The sequence below is a fragment of the Parasteatoda tepidariorum genome, chromosome 5 (assembly GCF_982258835.1).
Source record: "Parasteatoda tepidariorum strain Cologne lab strain chromosome 5, Ptep-v5.0, whole genome shotgun sequence".
NCBI classification, from domain to species: Eukaryota; Metazoa; Arthropoda; class Arachnida; order Araneae; family Theridiidae; genus Parasteatoda; species Parasteatoda tepidariorum.
In genome coordinates, this window is record NC_141759.1 from 439,463 (window position 1) to 455,842 (window position 16,380).

At 29.9% G+C, this 16,380-nt stretch overlaps 1 protein-coding gene across 1 annotated transcript in view; it reads left to right on the forward strand.

The window, feature by feature from the left end:
* The window catches only part of Ilk (integrin linked kinase), a 43,369-nt gene that overhangs the window by 12,248 nt on the left and 14,741 nt on the right, over positions 1–16,380 (forward strand). The window contains exons 3-9 of the mRNA XM_087163096.1: positions 2,119–2,214; positions 2,290–2,386; positions 3,928–4,008; positions 4,120–4,205; positions 5,489–5,720; positions 8,830–8,951; positions 9,033–9,132. Coding sequence (XP_087019222.1) covers positions 2,119–2,214; positions 2,290–2,386; positions 3,928–4,008; positions 4,120–4,205; positions 5,489–5,720; positions 8,830–8,951; positions 9,033–9,132 — 814 coding nt within the window. The remainder of the gene's footprint in view (positions 1–2,118; positions 2,215–2,289; positions 2,387–3,927; positions 4,009–4,119; positions 4,206–5,488; positions 5,721–8,829; positions 8,952–9,032; positions 9,133–16,380) is intronic.

Below are 16,380 nucleotides of genomic sequence, written 5' to 3' on the forward strand. Positions count from 1 at the left end.
ATCAGAATAACTGTCAATTCAAATTTCAAGAAAGTACCTAAAATTTTAGGTTGGTATGTTTGTGTAAGAAAAAGTGACAACAACTAAATGTTTTGTTAAGTAACTTATATTTTATTTTTATAGCTTTACTTCATTTCTAACTAACTGTTAGTTTTTACCCAGAAAAGTGTTGAAACAATGAAGACAGCACAAGTTCTTAGAAAAAATAATATTAATTATAAGAATTACAAGTTTTATATATTCTCATTATTATTAGGATAATTATAAGAATTATGGAAATAACAATAATTAGACGAAATATGTTTGCAGAAAATGTACAATGGAAACACCCTGTATATGTAAAAAATAAATTGAGAAATGAATTAAAAATGCTTATTCTTTGTGTTTGTAATTCATAAAAATGGACAATATACTATTTTGTTTAATTATAATAAAGTATTTTTAGTTTATTTCCTACCTAACATCCATATTTGATACATTCAATTGAGAAACTAAGTCCGGTCATTTGACCAACTATTGTAGAAAAAGGTATTAAGTGTTGGTATGTTTAGTGTTAATTTATTTTCTTAATATCTGCTTAAAAATTGATTTAATTAAGGGTATGAAAGAAAAAAATCTGTAAAATTTTTATAGCTACAAAATTTAAAAAGGAAACTATCAGCACACCACATTAATATTTTTAACTTAGTAAGAACCCCCTTAATTTGCAAGCTTATCCTTTTTATATTTGTTAGTCGAAGTATAAATTCTGATTTCCAGTATGTTTAGTCCAATGGAAAAAGCAAATTAATTTATGCATCACTTAATATTTTTATATTAATATTTTTATCATATTTTGATAAATTCTTAGTAATTATATAGTAATTCTTATATAATTTCTCATATATGATTTTTTTAAAAATATTGCATCTTTACTGTTCTAGCTTCTGAAGTGAATAAATTCCATTTTGTAAAAAAATTCTCTTTTATTTTCTATTAAATTTTTTTTCTTCATAAACAACATATTATATTAAAGGTATACACTGTTTCATTGAATAAATGATAGGTTAAATTTGTTCAATCTTCCCTACACGTGGACGACTTCTTGCACTGGCAGCATTTCTCCAAGATACTATAACACTCGTAAATATTCAGTGACCAGATGTTCTAATTTTTCACTGTATGTACAAGTATGACAGGACACTGGTGAGTTTGGCACTCTGTATGTTTTAGGAGAATATTTTTTCAAATTATCTACTGTTCAAAAGAAACTATAAATTTTTAAATCGCTGTATTACTCAGTAGAGCCTGATGTAAAATTTCTTAACTTTTCCCTTTGAGAATAGATTTTTCCCACCATGGTTACCAAGCAACATAATTGCCTGAGGAGAAAAGCAAAATTTGAGTATTCTTATTTCCTGATTGTTTTATGTTCTTGGATTTTTATATATATAAAAATTTTAGGGTTTTTTATATATACATACAGTAGAATCCCAATTATCCAAGCTATTAAATATTTCAAGGATTTTTTTTTAAGTTTATTTTCGAAACTACTGCCGAAAAAAATTTAGAATTTTATTTTACAAACACTCTGGAAAACAACCTAACGGGAAACACGAGATTACCGATAAAATGATTGTTTATATTGCCAATAATAAAAATCTAGCAAAGATGATGAAGACAGTGACGATGAAAATCAACCTTTAAAAATCTCTCATACAGATGGTTTAAAAGTTATCAAAAGCGCTATTGAATCTATAGAACAACAAGAAAAGGCGACAGCAGCCTTCTTGTTCTCCCTACAAAAAATTGGGAAACATTGCTGCAGAAAAGCGCTAAAGTAATGTAAAACAAATAACGATTAAGGACTTTTTTTAAGTAAAAACTCTTTCATTCACATGCAGTATGCTCCTTTAAGTAAGCTTTTTAATTATAACATGAATTGTATGTGGTATAAATTTTGTATTTGTTAAATATATTACATTTGTACATACTCTTTTTTCTTTCCTTTTTTATACTCTTAGCTTTAACAGAGTTAGTCGTGGTCCACATTAACTCAGATAATCGGGACTCTATGCATATATATATTTAAACTATTAAAATTATTTCTATTAAGAATGAACTATTTATGTTTTATAGTTATTGAGAAATAAAGCTGATATAAATGCTGTTAATGAGCATGGCAATACTCCACTACATTATGCCTGCTTCTGGGGATTCCAAGGAATTGCTGAAGTAAGTGACTTTTTATTTCTTATCAAATTTTATTCTTGGATAATTTGACTGATTTTGAATTTAAACACTTTGTAGGATTTAATTAACAATGGTGCTCTTGTGTCCATCTGCAACAAATATAATGAAACACCTCTGGACAAATGCAAAGGCCAAATGACACAAAAACTCTTAGGTAAGAATCACCTTTTACGGTAAAGTGGACTGAATCTGTATAAGGTTAATATATATATTTTTTGCATTTCAAAAATATATATAGGTGAGAAGTTTTTTTTTTGGCCTAACAAGGCTTAATTTTGAATTTTTAAGAAACATGAAAAGTCAATCTGTAAATATATTTTGAAGGAAGCAAATGTTAAAGTTGATTCTTATTATTATGAATAATGCTATTAGTTTTATAATATTTCACATTAAAATAGGCAATTCTTTTCTACCTTTTATTTTCTTCCTGGCTGATAATAAATGATATCACACTTTTTTTACAACATTTCTGACCCCCTCTTCTTTTTTTTTTTACAAAGTGGCACACCTTAACATCCTAACCCCTTTTGTCACATCTTACACAGATGTATGCTAGGAGTTTAGGAACAAAACTCATGTCGTAGATCATACTTCAAATTTTATTTTTGAACTTTCGACTAAGCTTTTAATTTTTGTGAGCATATCAAAAATAATTAGTAAGTTTATTTGTGATTTAAAAGATGAAGAAAATACTAAACAAACAATAAAAAGAAACTTTATCTGCTGAATTTAAATATTTTTTTATTTTAACCAAAATGTGAGATGTCACCCTTGTCATAAACTGTTATAATATCTCAAATCCTCCCCTCCAATCGAGACATCGACTATGGATATTTATTATCAGTTGAAATATAATGATGACTTCTTGCATACATACATGGCAACTTCTTCAACATACAATTAATTAAAGCAGTTATTTAATTTTAATGAATTTTTCTTAAAGGACTTCCTTTGAATTTAACACTAAAAAATACTTCTATTATTTGATAGTGTAGATAGGGTAATAACTTATACTTCTGAAACAATTATAGAAAAACTATTGAGACTTCTTAAAAGTTTTCATTAAATGATCTAATTTTTTGAAAATACAACCTCATCTAATATTTGTTGTTGTTGCTAATTCCCATCTGGTCTGACGGAGTCACACCAGATCAATAAATCCTTTGACATTTAGGAAGTCTGAAACTAAAAGGGGAGAGGAATGAATGTTGTTCCAGTCCAGCCCTAAACAGTTCAAGATGTGCTCAGGTGATGCCTAGTTTTGTTGGCATTTAGGGCAAAGAGGAACGATCTTTTGATTAGCAGAAAATGTGAGACTTTTCAGGTATCCGCTGGCCAGTCGGGATAAGCAAGTGTTGGTCTGCCTGTCACCAGGAAGAGATAGAGAGAGTCCTGGTCTTTTTGCTTTATACCAGTAGTGAATAGGTGGAAGCAGCCACTTTAGTTTGTTCTGGGCCTTTTGCCTTGCGAAAAGTTCAAGGTATGTTATCTCTGAGGTGGAGGGGACTGGAATATCTAGTCCCTTCATTGCAAGAGTGTCAGCCAACTTGTTTCTGAGGATATCAACGTCTAATATTTGTAAAATTATGTAATAAATGTTTTTTTTTTTTGGTCAAATATAATTTTTATGCTCAAAACTTCTATGAGTTTTGATTGAAAAAATTTTATGTATACAATTTTTTATTTCCATGTTAGAACTGGCAGCACAGCTTGGACAAGATACAAAGAAAATTCCTTACAAGGATCAAAGTTGGCTTGGAACAAAAACTCGATCAAGTATTTATCTCACTTTTAGTTATCTTTATTTTATTTATTTATCTTTTTTTGTACTGAAAATAATTCACGTAAAGCTAAATTTTTGTTTTAAGTGTTTTTAATGTTTTGTAGGAGATGCTACTTTATCTCGCCACTCTGGAATCAATTTAAAAGAAATCAGTTTCCAGTTTAAACTCTCTGTCACACCCTCAGGAGAAGTATGATAAATTTGTTGGTGTGATTTTAAATATTGTATAATTTAAAATTGTTTAGGTATTAAACTTTGAAAGTTCAGGCAATATAGTAATAAGCTACTCTCCTAGTTCTATAGATTCCTGACGATTCTCTGGAATTTCCACTTGATAACAGCATAATTCAAAAATCTTTTATTGCTTACATTGCAATTGTGTTGACTGAATAATTTGATAATGTGGCTTATCGTTGTATTGCCCCAAACCCTACATTTATATTGATTTAAAACTGTACTGGCTTTTTTAAAGTAGTAAGAGAGAGTGAGGGTAATTTTGTATTTAATTTTAAGTACCTAATATACTAATTATTTAGTAAAGATGCTAGTATTTTTATTGAAGTTGGACTGCTTAAAACAGGGGTCCCCAACCTTTTTGTACCTAAGAGTAAATACCAGCATATCGGTCCAATGGTGGCCACCATTTATTTTTTTAAGATAAATTTATAGTTGGTAGACATACACACTGCATATAATGCACAAAAAATTTAATTTTAAAAATTAATTTAACATATGGTTATAATTAGTATTATTATTCTTGTGTAAAATAAATGATTACTAAATTGATTGCAAAACATACAAAGTAAAAAAATTATTTATAAAATATATAAAATACAGTCAATGTGATCTTTGACATTGCATTTCACTGGCCAGCGCTTCGTAATTGAGAATATGATGAAATTCCTGCTTGCGAGCAATTGTCAAGGTGTTCATCTGTAAGTCGTGATTTTATTTTGAATTAATGATATTGTCAAAAACAATGATTCACACAAGTATGTGGAACCAAAAAACGACTTTAATTTATATGCTGAAATATTTTATGGTTGGGCACAAGCAGCAGACGCACCTAAACGGATCGATGGGCGCCATGGTGAACGCGGGCATAGGGTTAGGGACCCCGGGCTGAAACTAATACCATGTTCGAAACAAAAGCTACCTCATAAATAGTCGTTTTTATTGGGAACAAGAAAAAAAAAAGATTCTACATTTTTATATTGTAAGGATGGTAGTAATCATAGTCAGAAAAATAAATGCTAGTTTTATTTTTAGCTCTTATTATAAGCACTTAATACTATACAATAATAATTTTCATATTAAAAGTGTAATATTAAAAGTGTAATATTTCAATTTTATTTTTCTGGTGACCCTTTTTTTAAAATAAAGCCTTCAAGCAAATAAATCAAAACAAACAGCCTTACTAAGCAATATTTATAAAATTGATTGTCTCTATTTAAATGATAATTCCTGTTTTAGACTTGGCGTGGTCAGTTCCAGCACAATGACATTGTGGCCAAGATACTAAATATTCGAGAAGTAACTCCTCGTGTCACTAGAGACTTCAATGATGAATATCCGCGCTTAAGAATTTTCTCCCATCCGAATGTTCTTCCTGTTATCGGTTGTTGCTGTCACCCTCCCAGCCTGATTCTCATTAACCAGTACATGCCTTTTGGCTCTCTATATACCGTGCTTCATGAAGGAACAGGTCTGTTTCTTTTTTTATTAATAGTTATTGATGCCCACTTCGAGAGAGGGTGCACCTAATGAACTAAAAATTATATTTTGCCTTAAAGTGATAATTATTATTTTAAAAAGCCATAACTAAGGCTTCTTATGTGTCATAGTATTAAATTCATTCCCTTTCATAAAGTAAGCACAGTCATAAATTAAGCACAGTTTTCTGCTTTAATTAACTAATTAGAAGATACAGCAAAAACAAATAAAACGAAAAGAAAATTAAACAAAAAGGACACTTGAGAAATCATTGTTTTTTACTTTTGGCTCTTGCCTTATTTAATTAAAGATGCTTTTTATTTTTTTTAATGTAAAGTTTAATTTTACAAAAAATTTTTTTTTTTGTTGTCAGAAATTTTTGGTTTAATTGCTTAAATTTAATACTTGAATTTTGATTTGCAATTGTAAAAATATTTTTCAGAAATACTTGGAGAAAATTTTTTATTTCCACATAGTTTTTGAAATATTACAATGAAAAATTTTCCTAGTTGCACCTCCTAAGAAAGTTTGTATAAGGGCTCTTGTTTGTAATTGTATTTTATGCAAATATGTCTATACATTTTTAAGCGATTATGTACAGTTCAAATAATAAAAAAAGAACACCTTAATAATTTTCTATCGTATGATCAGTGCAGTATGACTTATCACTTTCTTTCTATTATATTACTTTGAGGGTGTGCCAATTTAGTGAGTGATGATTATTCGAGTTCAGTACTGTTTTCATGCATGGACACATCCGGGCGGTGCCGGTGACCCTGGCACTCAGGGGGACCTTGAGAATCTTACTTTTTATAAATTCTATTAAAAAAAGCTAAGTATTAACAACATTGCCTTATATATTTTTTTAAGATAAATATATTCTATTGTATAAAGTCAGTATTTCGTTTTTATTTCGACAAATAGTGATTGATTATCGTGCAAACACCAATAGTTTGAATAGTTTCTCACCAAGAAAACTTTAACAGGCAACCAAAATCTATTTTTCTACATTTCAAAGGAAAATTTAAGGTACTAGACTCTCACTTAATGTTCAATTTGTGCCTGCAGGGTTCGTATGCTCCTGGAAAAAATTAAAATATTTTACTAATTTTTTTCCAGGTGCGTATGAATCTGGTCCTGTCTTTTTCTTACTTCAATTGTCCTCATTTTCAAAAACAAGAGGAAGTCCCAGGGACCCTCTTTGGCAAGTAATAAAAAGAACACAGCCATAAAAAGTCCAAGACTCTATTCATATGAAAGTGTACACCTCTAAAGCATTGTTTTTTGAAGATGCACCTCTTCCTCTGTGCAACATCACCCATCTAAATTCCATGGATGAGTGTTTAAATAGAAAGAAGGGGGGCAATTTCACGAAAAGGGGGTGTCTCGCTGATGGACAAGGCATAGGCTTTAAAACTAGACCAGTAGCAACAGAGAAACTATAGCGTTTTTATTTTGTGATTTTCATTTATTTATTTTTTAAATCTTATCTTAAAAATATTTTTCTTAAATTGTAGGTATTTAAAAATTTTTGAGAGAAAAATTAATTTTTCTGAGAACTCCTCAACAATTTTTATTTGCTCAGATTGTTAAATTTAAATAAAAAATTATTAATATAAAAGATTCAAAATATTTTATTGTATTAACAAATTGTTGACCGATGACAAGTTAACTTGTTATTGCCTTTTGGCGATATGAAATAGTTCAAAGTTTAATTTGATTTCATGCATTATAAATAAAATTTTTTGAAGTCTATTTAGAATGTTTTACTTTACTACCATATCCAATAACAAAATAACAGTCTTTGACATAACATAGTTTCTGTGTAAAATTGCCTTTCAACAAAGTGTTAATACAGAATTGGTACCACAGGTTTTCAATTATATTAGGATAAAATTTAGATCTAATCATTTTACAAGGTTACCACCATATCTTCATCCTTAAAATTGTTTTTAGAACTTTTTTTTTTAATTATTAGCTTACTATAAAAACTCGTTTAGTATTTTTAGCCAAGGAGGTTAATGGTTAATTTTATCAATAGTTTGAAAAGTTAAATCTTAATACTCCCTTAGAATTTTAAATAGTGATGAAGTGCTTATTATGTTAATTGCATACGTTGAGTGAATACAATTTGACATAAAAATTAATTGAAAGTATATATAATTTACTAAAAAGGATGTGTCACTATTTACCGTTTAATAAATATACGATGGTGATAAAATATCTTTTATCATAAAATATGTATAAAAATAACAAGAGAAAAATATCTTTTGAAGCTTTTCAAAATTATGTTTGTGTATTTTTTGTAATTCAAAAAATTATGTAATTCAGAGATACATGTTTGCATCAAACATTTTCCAAATAATTTCTATAATTTTTTTAATGTTGTTAAACCAAAAGTTTTTCGTCCATTTATATTTAGAAAAATAATACATTGTACGAAGATCATGCTTTGTTTGAAATGTAAGTGTTAAAAATAGTTCGGTTGTATTATTTTTTATTTATTTTTTCATTTTGTATAAAAATATTTTTTTTGAGTTACACAATATGAACTATCTCTTCATATCATTATCTCTATATCTTCATATCATTTCTCTATCTATTATAACTATCTCTTCATATATCATATCATATCATTAACTTCAAAAATACAACTAAGTGACATCTCTTTTAAAATACAATTATTTTTCCCAGTAAAAGCTTAATGAAAATCTGTTAAGTAAGAAATTTTTTTCTAAAATTTTAGTTAGTAGAATTTTTATTCTATTTTATTTTTTATTTTTGAATAAAAGTTTAGGTTACTTTAAATTTTTGATTATCTGTAGGTGCGCATTAAAATTGTTTATCACTTGCACTTTTTACACATTTATTTTAAATTAATAACACAATTTAATGCTTTCTAAAAAAGAAAAAAAGCAAGAAATGTTTCTTTTTGCAGAACTTTTACTTTTTAACCTTCTTTAAAAGTTTGAAAAAATTTTACATTAATAAACAAAAAAAAAAAAAAAAAAAAAAACCCAATATTAATAGTAACAGTCATAAAAAAACATGAAAACAAACTGTTAGAGTATGCTTTCCTCTAAACCTCTGTTCATACATAGGTATAGTTGTTGATACAGCGCAAGCTTTGAAATTTGCAATTGACATCTGCAGAGGGATGGCTTTTCTGCACACTCTTGATCCTCTCATACAGCGACTGTACTTAAGCAGCAAGCACGTAATGGTACATAGTTTTAATTTACACTATTAGGTGTGTACACTATATGGTATTCCACTGATTTATTTATGATCTTTGTTATTACAGATCGATGATGATCTCACAGCTAGAATAAATATGGCAGATGCAAAGTTTACATTTGAAGAGAAGGGTAAAATGTACTTTCCAGCTTGGATTGCACCAGAAGGTATATTTTTATTTATTTATTTATTCTTTAAGTATTTTTCTTTTTGTTGTATTGATATGTCATTCTGTTTCCTTCTGATTTTTTTTTTCGAAAAAAAAAGCAAGAAATCTTTAAAAAAAATATTTTTGATTGTGGGGAAAATTAAAAGAATTTAACAATAGTACTTTTCATATTAAAGTTTGAAGTTAAGTGTCTGCCACAGATTAAAATAATTTTCATTTTGAGGACTTTTGCTTTTATAAAGTGGCTGATTTTATAAATTGATGTATTTACACGTAGGGAAAAAGGTTTTAAAGTTAAATTTTGAAAATACAATAAAAGCTAAATTAATTGCCTCGATAATATATTTTTTAAATGTTCTCTCATTTAATATTTTGATTAAACGTAAGCTATATTTTTTTAATTTACTGAAGGATTTTAAAATATTAGCTTATTGTTTTTTTGAATAGCTGAATTTTAAATTAAGAAATCAAAATTGTTTAAGAGTTTATAATTTGTTTTATTAACTTTTAAAACTATATTGACTGTCTAAGATAAATTTGTATACATTTCAAATTTATCCCTAATACTCAAATCTTGCTATTTCGGCATTTTGCTGGCTAACAGTAGATTGAAAATGAGTATGAAAATGAGTAATTGTGAGTGTAATCCTTTGAGTAATTGACGCGGTTAGTCATATGTCACTTCACAATGTCACTTCCCCCAAAGTGTTCCAATAGTAAAATGGGAACGAAGTTTTAACATTGCGTTTCTTGTTGAAACAGAAGTGACATATGTTTTTCATTTAATTTTAATAACAAAATAGTTTGTTCAAATATATTAAAAAGCTGGTTTGGATACAAAATAATCGGTTCTATATTATACCATCATTCAGTTTAGTTTAAGGCTTGTTAAATTGTAAAAAATGAAAGATTAATTTTGAGTTTCGCTTTATTATGTGTTCGGTTACGAAAGATGGTTACATTTTATGGCATTTTTCGCTATCATACAAAGTTTAACTTCTAGCTTGTTTTTTGTCAAATTTATTATTGCTTTAATTTTTTTGTTACTGAACCAAAATTAGTTGAGTGAGACAAAAAGGCTGTTGAAACTATTCATGTGGGTTTGTAGCACAAAAATAATTAAAAATGTAAACACAAATCAATCATAATAGTAAGCAATAGGTTATGCATAGTTATGGGCTCTTTAAGTTTTTTAAGGAGATATTACTTTAAAAAAGTTTTTTAACAGCTGAAGACTGCATGGTTATCTGCTCCATTTTTTGCTGGATAATTTTTTACAAATTTAACATAAATTTTTCAAACCTTTAAAAAAAAGAAATGGTATATTAGAGGTTGCAAGCTAATGTAAAAGAAATATTAGAGGTTGCAAGCTAATGTAAATGTAAAAGAAAAAAAAGAAGTCTAATTCGACTAGCTCATTATAGAGAATATAAAAACATCACGCTTTGCTAATCTAGTATAACAATATATACTCAATTTCAAATAAAAACATTATTAATTATCAGTAAATAAACTATATTTCATATGCCTGAAAATGTTGGTAATTCCGGAGTAGCTTCGAGTTCATGAATTTATAAATGTTTTCATTATTAATTACGGTTAGATGTTATTAAAAATTTTTGATGCACAAAATATTTTAAAAACACAGTTTATTATTAATAATTTAATTTTATAACTACACAGTTTCTCATATTATGACAGTTTTGTGAAATGTAACAACAAGTTAGCTTTATATAAGTATTAAAAAGTGATACTGTACTAAGTATAAAGGAACATAGTGCTTTGTTTCTGTTTGTAAATTGATTACTTAATGACGCACAATGCATTTAAGTGCTGTATGAGGCATTAATATTACTGGGAATTCGTTATAGCCCTCAAAGAATTCAACGAAATATCTTTCTTCTTTGTCAGCGCAACAGTCCCTTGCAGGCATTGGCTGCCTCAACAGCTGACAAATGCCAGCGCCTCCTATCCATGGGAACTCCCTTCCAATTTCCGATCTTTAGGTTTTTCAAATCATTTTCGATGACATTGAGCCATCTAGTAGGGGATCTGCCTCTGGGACAAGACCCCTCAGGGAAAGAAATATCACATCATTTATTTACATAAAAAAAAAAAAATCCTCATATATTGTATATGAATATAGACTAAAGTAAAACAATTGTTGTTTGTCTGCCAGTCATGTATTGAGGATTAAAATTATTGTAATAGGTAGCAGTCCAAGTACAAATGATGGGAAATAAATAATATCCCGCTGAAAGGTTATCTGTCTTCATTCTGCTATTGTATTTCAGATAATGTATTTTGATACTGCAAGTGAGAATCCAGTTAAAATTAGATGGTTATTAAATATGATAAGTTATAAACAAGTTTCTTTTTTAACCAATTAATTACATTCGAATTGAACTGTTATAGACCAAATACACACCGATTGAACTGTTACAGCCTATTTTTAATTAATTAATATTTATAATTCATTTCCTTTCGTTTGAGCTTTATATATTGTAAATTAAAATTTTTTATGCATTAACCTTCAACGCAATACAGTCAGACCGTCAGAATAACAACAGTCTTAGTTTAGCCTAAAGATTACTAAAATAACCGACATTTTAGGACGGTGTCTTTCAAAATATATGTAACTTTTTATTATATTTAGAATCCTGGATACTTCATATGAAGAATAATCTCAAACAGTTTTATTTTGAGAATTCGTAATGTTTTTGTTCTGCAGTGGATTGCGATGTGTATAAAAGTCAAACTTGGATATTTTTGGACTGTAACGCTTTATTTTAAGGTTGCGCTGGTAGCACTGCTTAGAGACAAATGCAAGCGTGTATGCTCTTTGGTTGTTTTACATTAACTGACTCTTGGCTCTAAAAAATAAAGCCAAGAAGCCAACGATCATAGCAACATACCGGCCCGCGTTGCAATATCCATGATATTCAACTCAATCGTTCAAATTTTAAAATAACACACACAAATAACAAGGAGGGCAATTATGACATATCAAGTAAAAAAAAAAAAAAAAACATTTAGATTATAAAACAAGAACACAACAAATCAACTAACATGACAGGATTAAATCTTTAAAAAAATATACGGATATTTCATGTTAAAATCACTACAATGCTTGAAATTCACTTAGTAGATTAAATTAACTTTAGTATTTTGACAAATGAATGCAATTAGTGAATTTTTAAAGCACAACAAAGTTTTTAACTTACATTATCTTCAATAGGAAGTAGACAAATTTTAGAAATAGATCTTTTAAGTGGTCCAGATTTGGTATTTACTATTACAACTCAGACCTTTCCATCAGAACCAGAAATAGTTTTATGGATTCTTCCCATCATCCATTTAAAAGGGGGCAAATTGTCCTCCTTAATAATAGCCATATCATTTTTCTTAACATTATCTTTAGAAAAATACCATTTTTTACGTTGTTGCAAATGATTAAGATAATCTACAGATCAACGTTTCCAAATTATCTGTATCATTTTTGACAGTTTACGCCAATGAGACAATCTATTTTCGGGCTCATTGATTAAAATTGGTTCTGCAATAGTATTTATCGGTCGACCTATGAGAAAATGGCCTGGGGTAAGGAGCTCATAATCAGAAACGTCCGATAACAAAGGGGAAATCGGACGGGAATTTAAAATTCCTTCAATTTGGGTAAGTACAGTAAGAAATTCTTCATAATTAAGTCTAGCATTGGCAACAGTTCTTTTCAAGTGATGTTTGATTGACTTTACTCCTGATTCCCATAGACCTCTGAAATTTGGAGCATGAGGGGACAAAAATTTTCATGAAATATTCTCTGAGGATAAGTAGTTAGCTAAATATTCATTAGGAGATGTTAATAGTGATGCAAGTTTCTTTAACTCTGTATTATCACCAGTGAAGTTAGTAGCATTGTCGCTAAAAATACAAGAGCTTTTCCCTCTTCGAGAAAAGAAGGGTTTTAAACATGCAACGAAATCTTGGGTAGATAAATCGAAAACAATTTCTAGATGTATGGCCTTCGTAACTGAACTAATAAAAATAGCAACATACACCTTATGTAAATTTCCTTTTCTTTGATTCTTGTATTTAATAAGGAAGAAACCACAGTAGTCTACTCCTGTATTGTTAAAAGTTAAATTAGGAGTTACACGTTCAGCGAGCAAATTTCCCATTAATTGTTCTAAATTAGTAGGTTTGTGGCGAAAACAACTTAAACAGTCATGAACGTTTTTTCTAGCAAAATCTTTTCCACCCATGGGCCAGTAAGCTTGTCGAATAAAATGCAATAAAGCTTGCGCCCCTGCATGAAGATTTTTTAAAAGGTAGTAAGAAAATATCATTTTAGTTAACTTATGCTTTTTGGGAAGCAAAATTTTATGTTTTGAATCATGGTCAATGCTGGCATTTGTCAAACGTCACCAACTCTTATTAATCCCTTGTCATCGATAAGCAAATTTAAATTTCTCACCTGACCTCCATTTTGATGCGTTTTAATCTCATTCTCAAAAAATGACTTTTGTGTTATCTTAAGCAATTTGATCTTACCTTCTTGAATTTCCTCCTTACTAAGTGGACCTGTAGAGCCGTCTTTATAATTTCAATTGTGATTGAATCTGAAAATATAACTAAATACTCTAATTAGTTTAAGATAACTATTACTAATATTAAAAATCACAGATATCAAATTTAAATTAATGTTAGTTTGTGTCTTTAGTTCAGTTAAATATAGTTCATTAGAAGTTGTGTCGATGCTTTGTTCATTATCTGGATAATTATTTGCTTGGATCAGGGATCCATTCCACCATAAATCTGATGAGGAAAGTTCTTGAGGATTCAAGCCACGGGAAATGAGATCTGCTGCATTGTTATGAGTAGAAATATGTCTCCACTGGTAGTTCTGAGACAGTTTGGATCTTGGAGACTCGGTTTCCAACAAAGTTTTTAAGCTGGTGAGTTGGCATTTTAATCCATGCAAGTGCGATGGTCGAGTCTGTATGCAAAACGACTTCGTCAATGTTCATTTTAAGGGAATTATAAATCTTTCTTAGAAGTTGAGAAAGAAGTAAGCAAGCTGATAGTTCTAAACGTGGTATAGAAATGACTTCAATGGGTGCAACATGAGATTTGCTCGAAGTAAGATGGCAAGTGGCTTGGGCAATATATATAAACTACAGCTCCATACTCTAATTCCGAGGCATCAGCGTAACCCATTAAAACAGTTTTTGTGAAAAAGTCTGTTAAAATGTATCTATTAATGCAAATAGTTTCTATATTTTGCATAAAAGATGCAAAATTAAGCCACTGACCTGCAATTTGTGGTGTAAGTTGATCTTCCCATGACAGTTTATGTACCCACAATTTTTGGAGAAACATCAGGTTGAAACAGGTTGCAAAAGGCCTAATGGGTCATACAGTTTTGCTATAAAACTCAGCACTTCACGCTTAGCTAATTTGGTGGTCATTTTTGGGATGGACACTTTAAACGTAAATTGATCCTCAATTGAATTCCACCTTACATCCAAAGTCTTGACGCTTGCATCCACTTCTGATACAAAATCATGCTCTGCTGGGACACCTATAAATAAACTGTTCCTTAACTCCCTTGAATTAGAGTTCCACTTATGAAGAGTCATTCCACAAGTTGCTAGAATATCATTCAGCTGTTGTTGCAATTTCTGAGCACCTTCTAAACTTTGAGCACCTGAAACGATGTCATCCATGTACATATCTTCCAAAAGAACTAATGACGTCAGTGGAAATCGTAATTCATCTTTAGCCAACTGCTTGAGAGTTCTGATAATGAGAAATGGGGCACGAGCAGTTCCGTAAGTGACTGTCTTGAGTCTGAATGTTGCAGGTTATGCTTACTCTGCATCTTTCCAAGCAATTCTTAGAAGTTCAATCTATTTTGATTTGTCGAAACATCTTTTGGATGTCTGCCATGAAAGCGTATTTATGTTTACGAAATCGGGTCATGATTTCGAGAATGTCCTCGTTCACGTCCCCCTTCAAAATGACATCATTCAAGCTTACACCTGTTGAGGTACTTGATGAAGCGTTGAGTACAACACGTAACTTAGTGGTTGTCTTCTCAGGACGATAAACACCGTGATTTGGGAGGTAATAGGTAATTTGACTACCTGACAAATTGATTTCATTATCATCATATTTTTCTATATGTTTCATGTCTAAGTACTCCTGCATAAATGATTTGTATAAATCTTGCATTTCTTGATTTGTGGGTAATCTTTTCCATAGTTGATTCAGACGTCGCACGGCTAAGTCTTTAGACTCCCTAAATGCTCAACGTCCTTAACTGGCATCTGTACGATGAATCGTCCACTCTCATCTCTGCGATAAGTATTCTGAAAATGTGATTCATAAAACTTTTCTTCTTCACTTTGAATTTTTATTCTACAGTCTATATCCTCTATTCTCCAGAATTTTTCTAAGCAGTCTTCGACTTCTGTTTGAGTAGTTAGGAGAACGCAGTGAATTTCTGGGGTGCGGGAATTTATTGCTCCAGTTGCAATATATCCAAAAACAGTATTGCAAAACACCAAATCACTGTTTGAAACGCGTATATTTCCAACCTTGATTATTTCAAAAAATACCTCCGCACCTAAACGCATATCTATTCTTCCTGTTACCGTGAAATTAGGGTCTGCTAATTGTTGCGGAATTACTAACTTATCTATTCTGAAGGATGTAACAGGAAGAAAATTGGTAATTTTGGATACCACTAAAAAATCAAGAGTTTTCAAAAAAGATCTATTACCATTACAAATTGTAGCTTGTATTTTTGAACTTATTGTAGTTTAATTTCCGCCCAAACTCGAAACCCGAAAATTCATTTTTTCTTGCGGTACTCCTAATTTATTAGCGAAATTAGCTGTGCAAATATTCGACATGCTGCCTGAATCTAATATCGCCCAACATTGCATATAAGATCCATTTAAAGGATTTAAAACGCAAATTAAAACAGTCGGAAGTATCGCTGTTTTGTTTTTCGAATTAATACAAGATAAAGAAGCAGAAACGATTTCATTTTGTTGACTATTAAAAACCGGGATTTTTGGGATTGCGGTCATGACCCTGAGAAGAAGCCGAAAACGCAGAGTTATTTATAGTCTCGCGTTTTTTATGAAGTAGTGTATTATGCTTGGACTGGCGTATGTTGCATAAATGTTTCGATTTGCAATTTAATAATTTGTGTTGACTGCTTAGGCAATTAAAACAT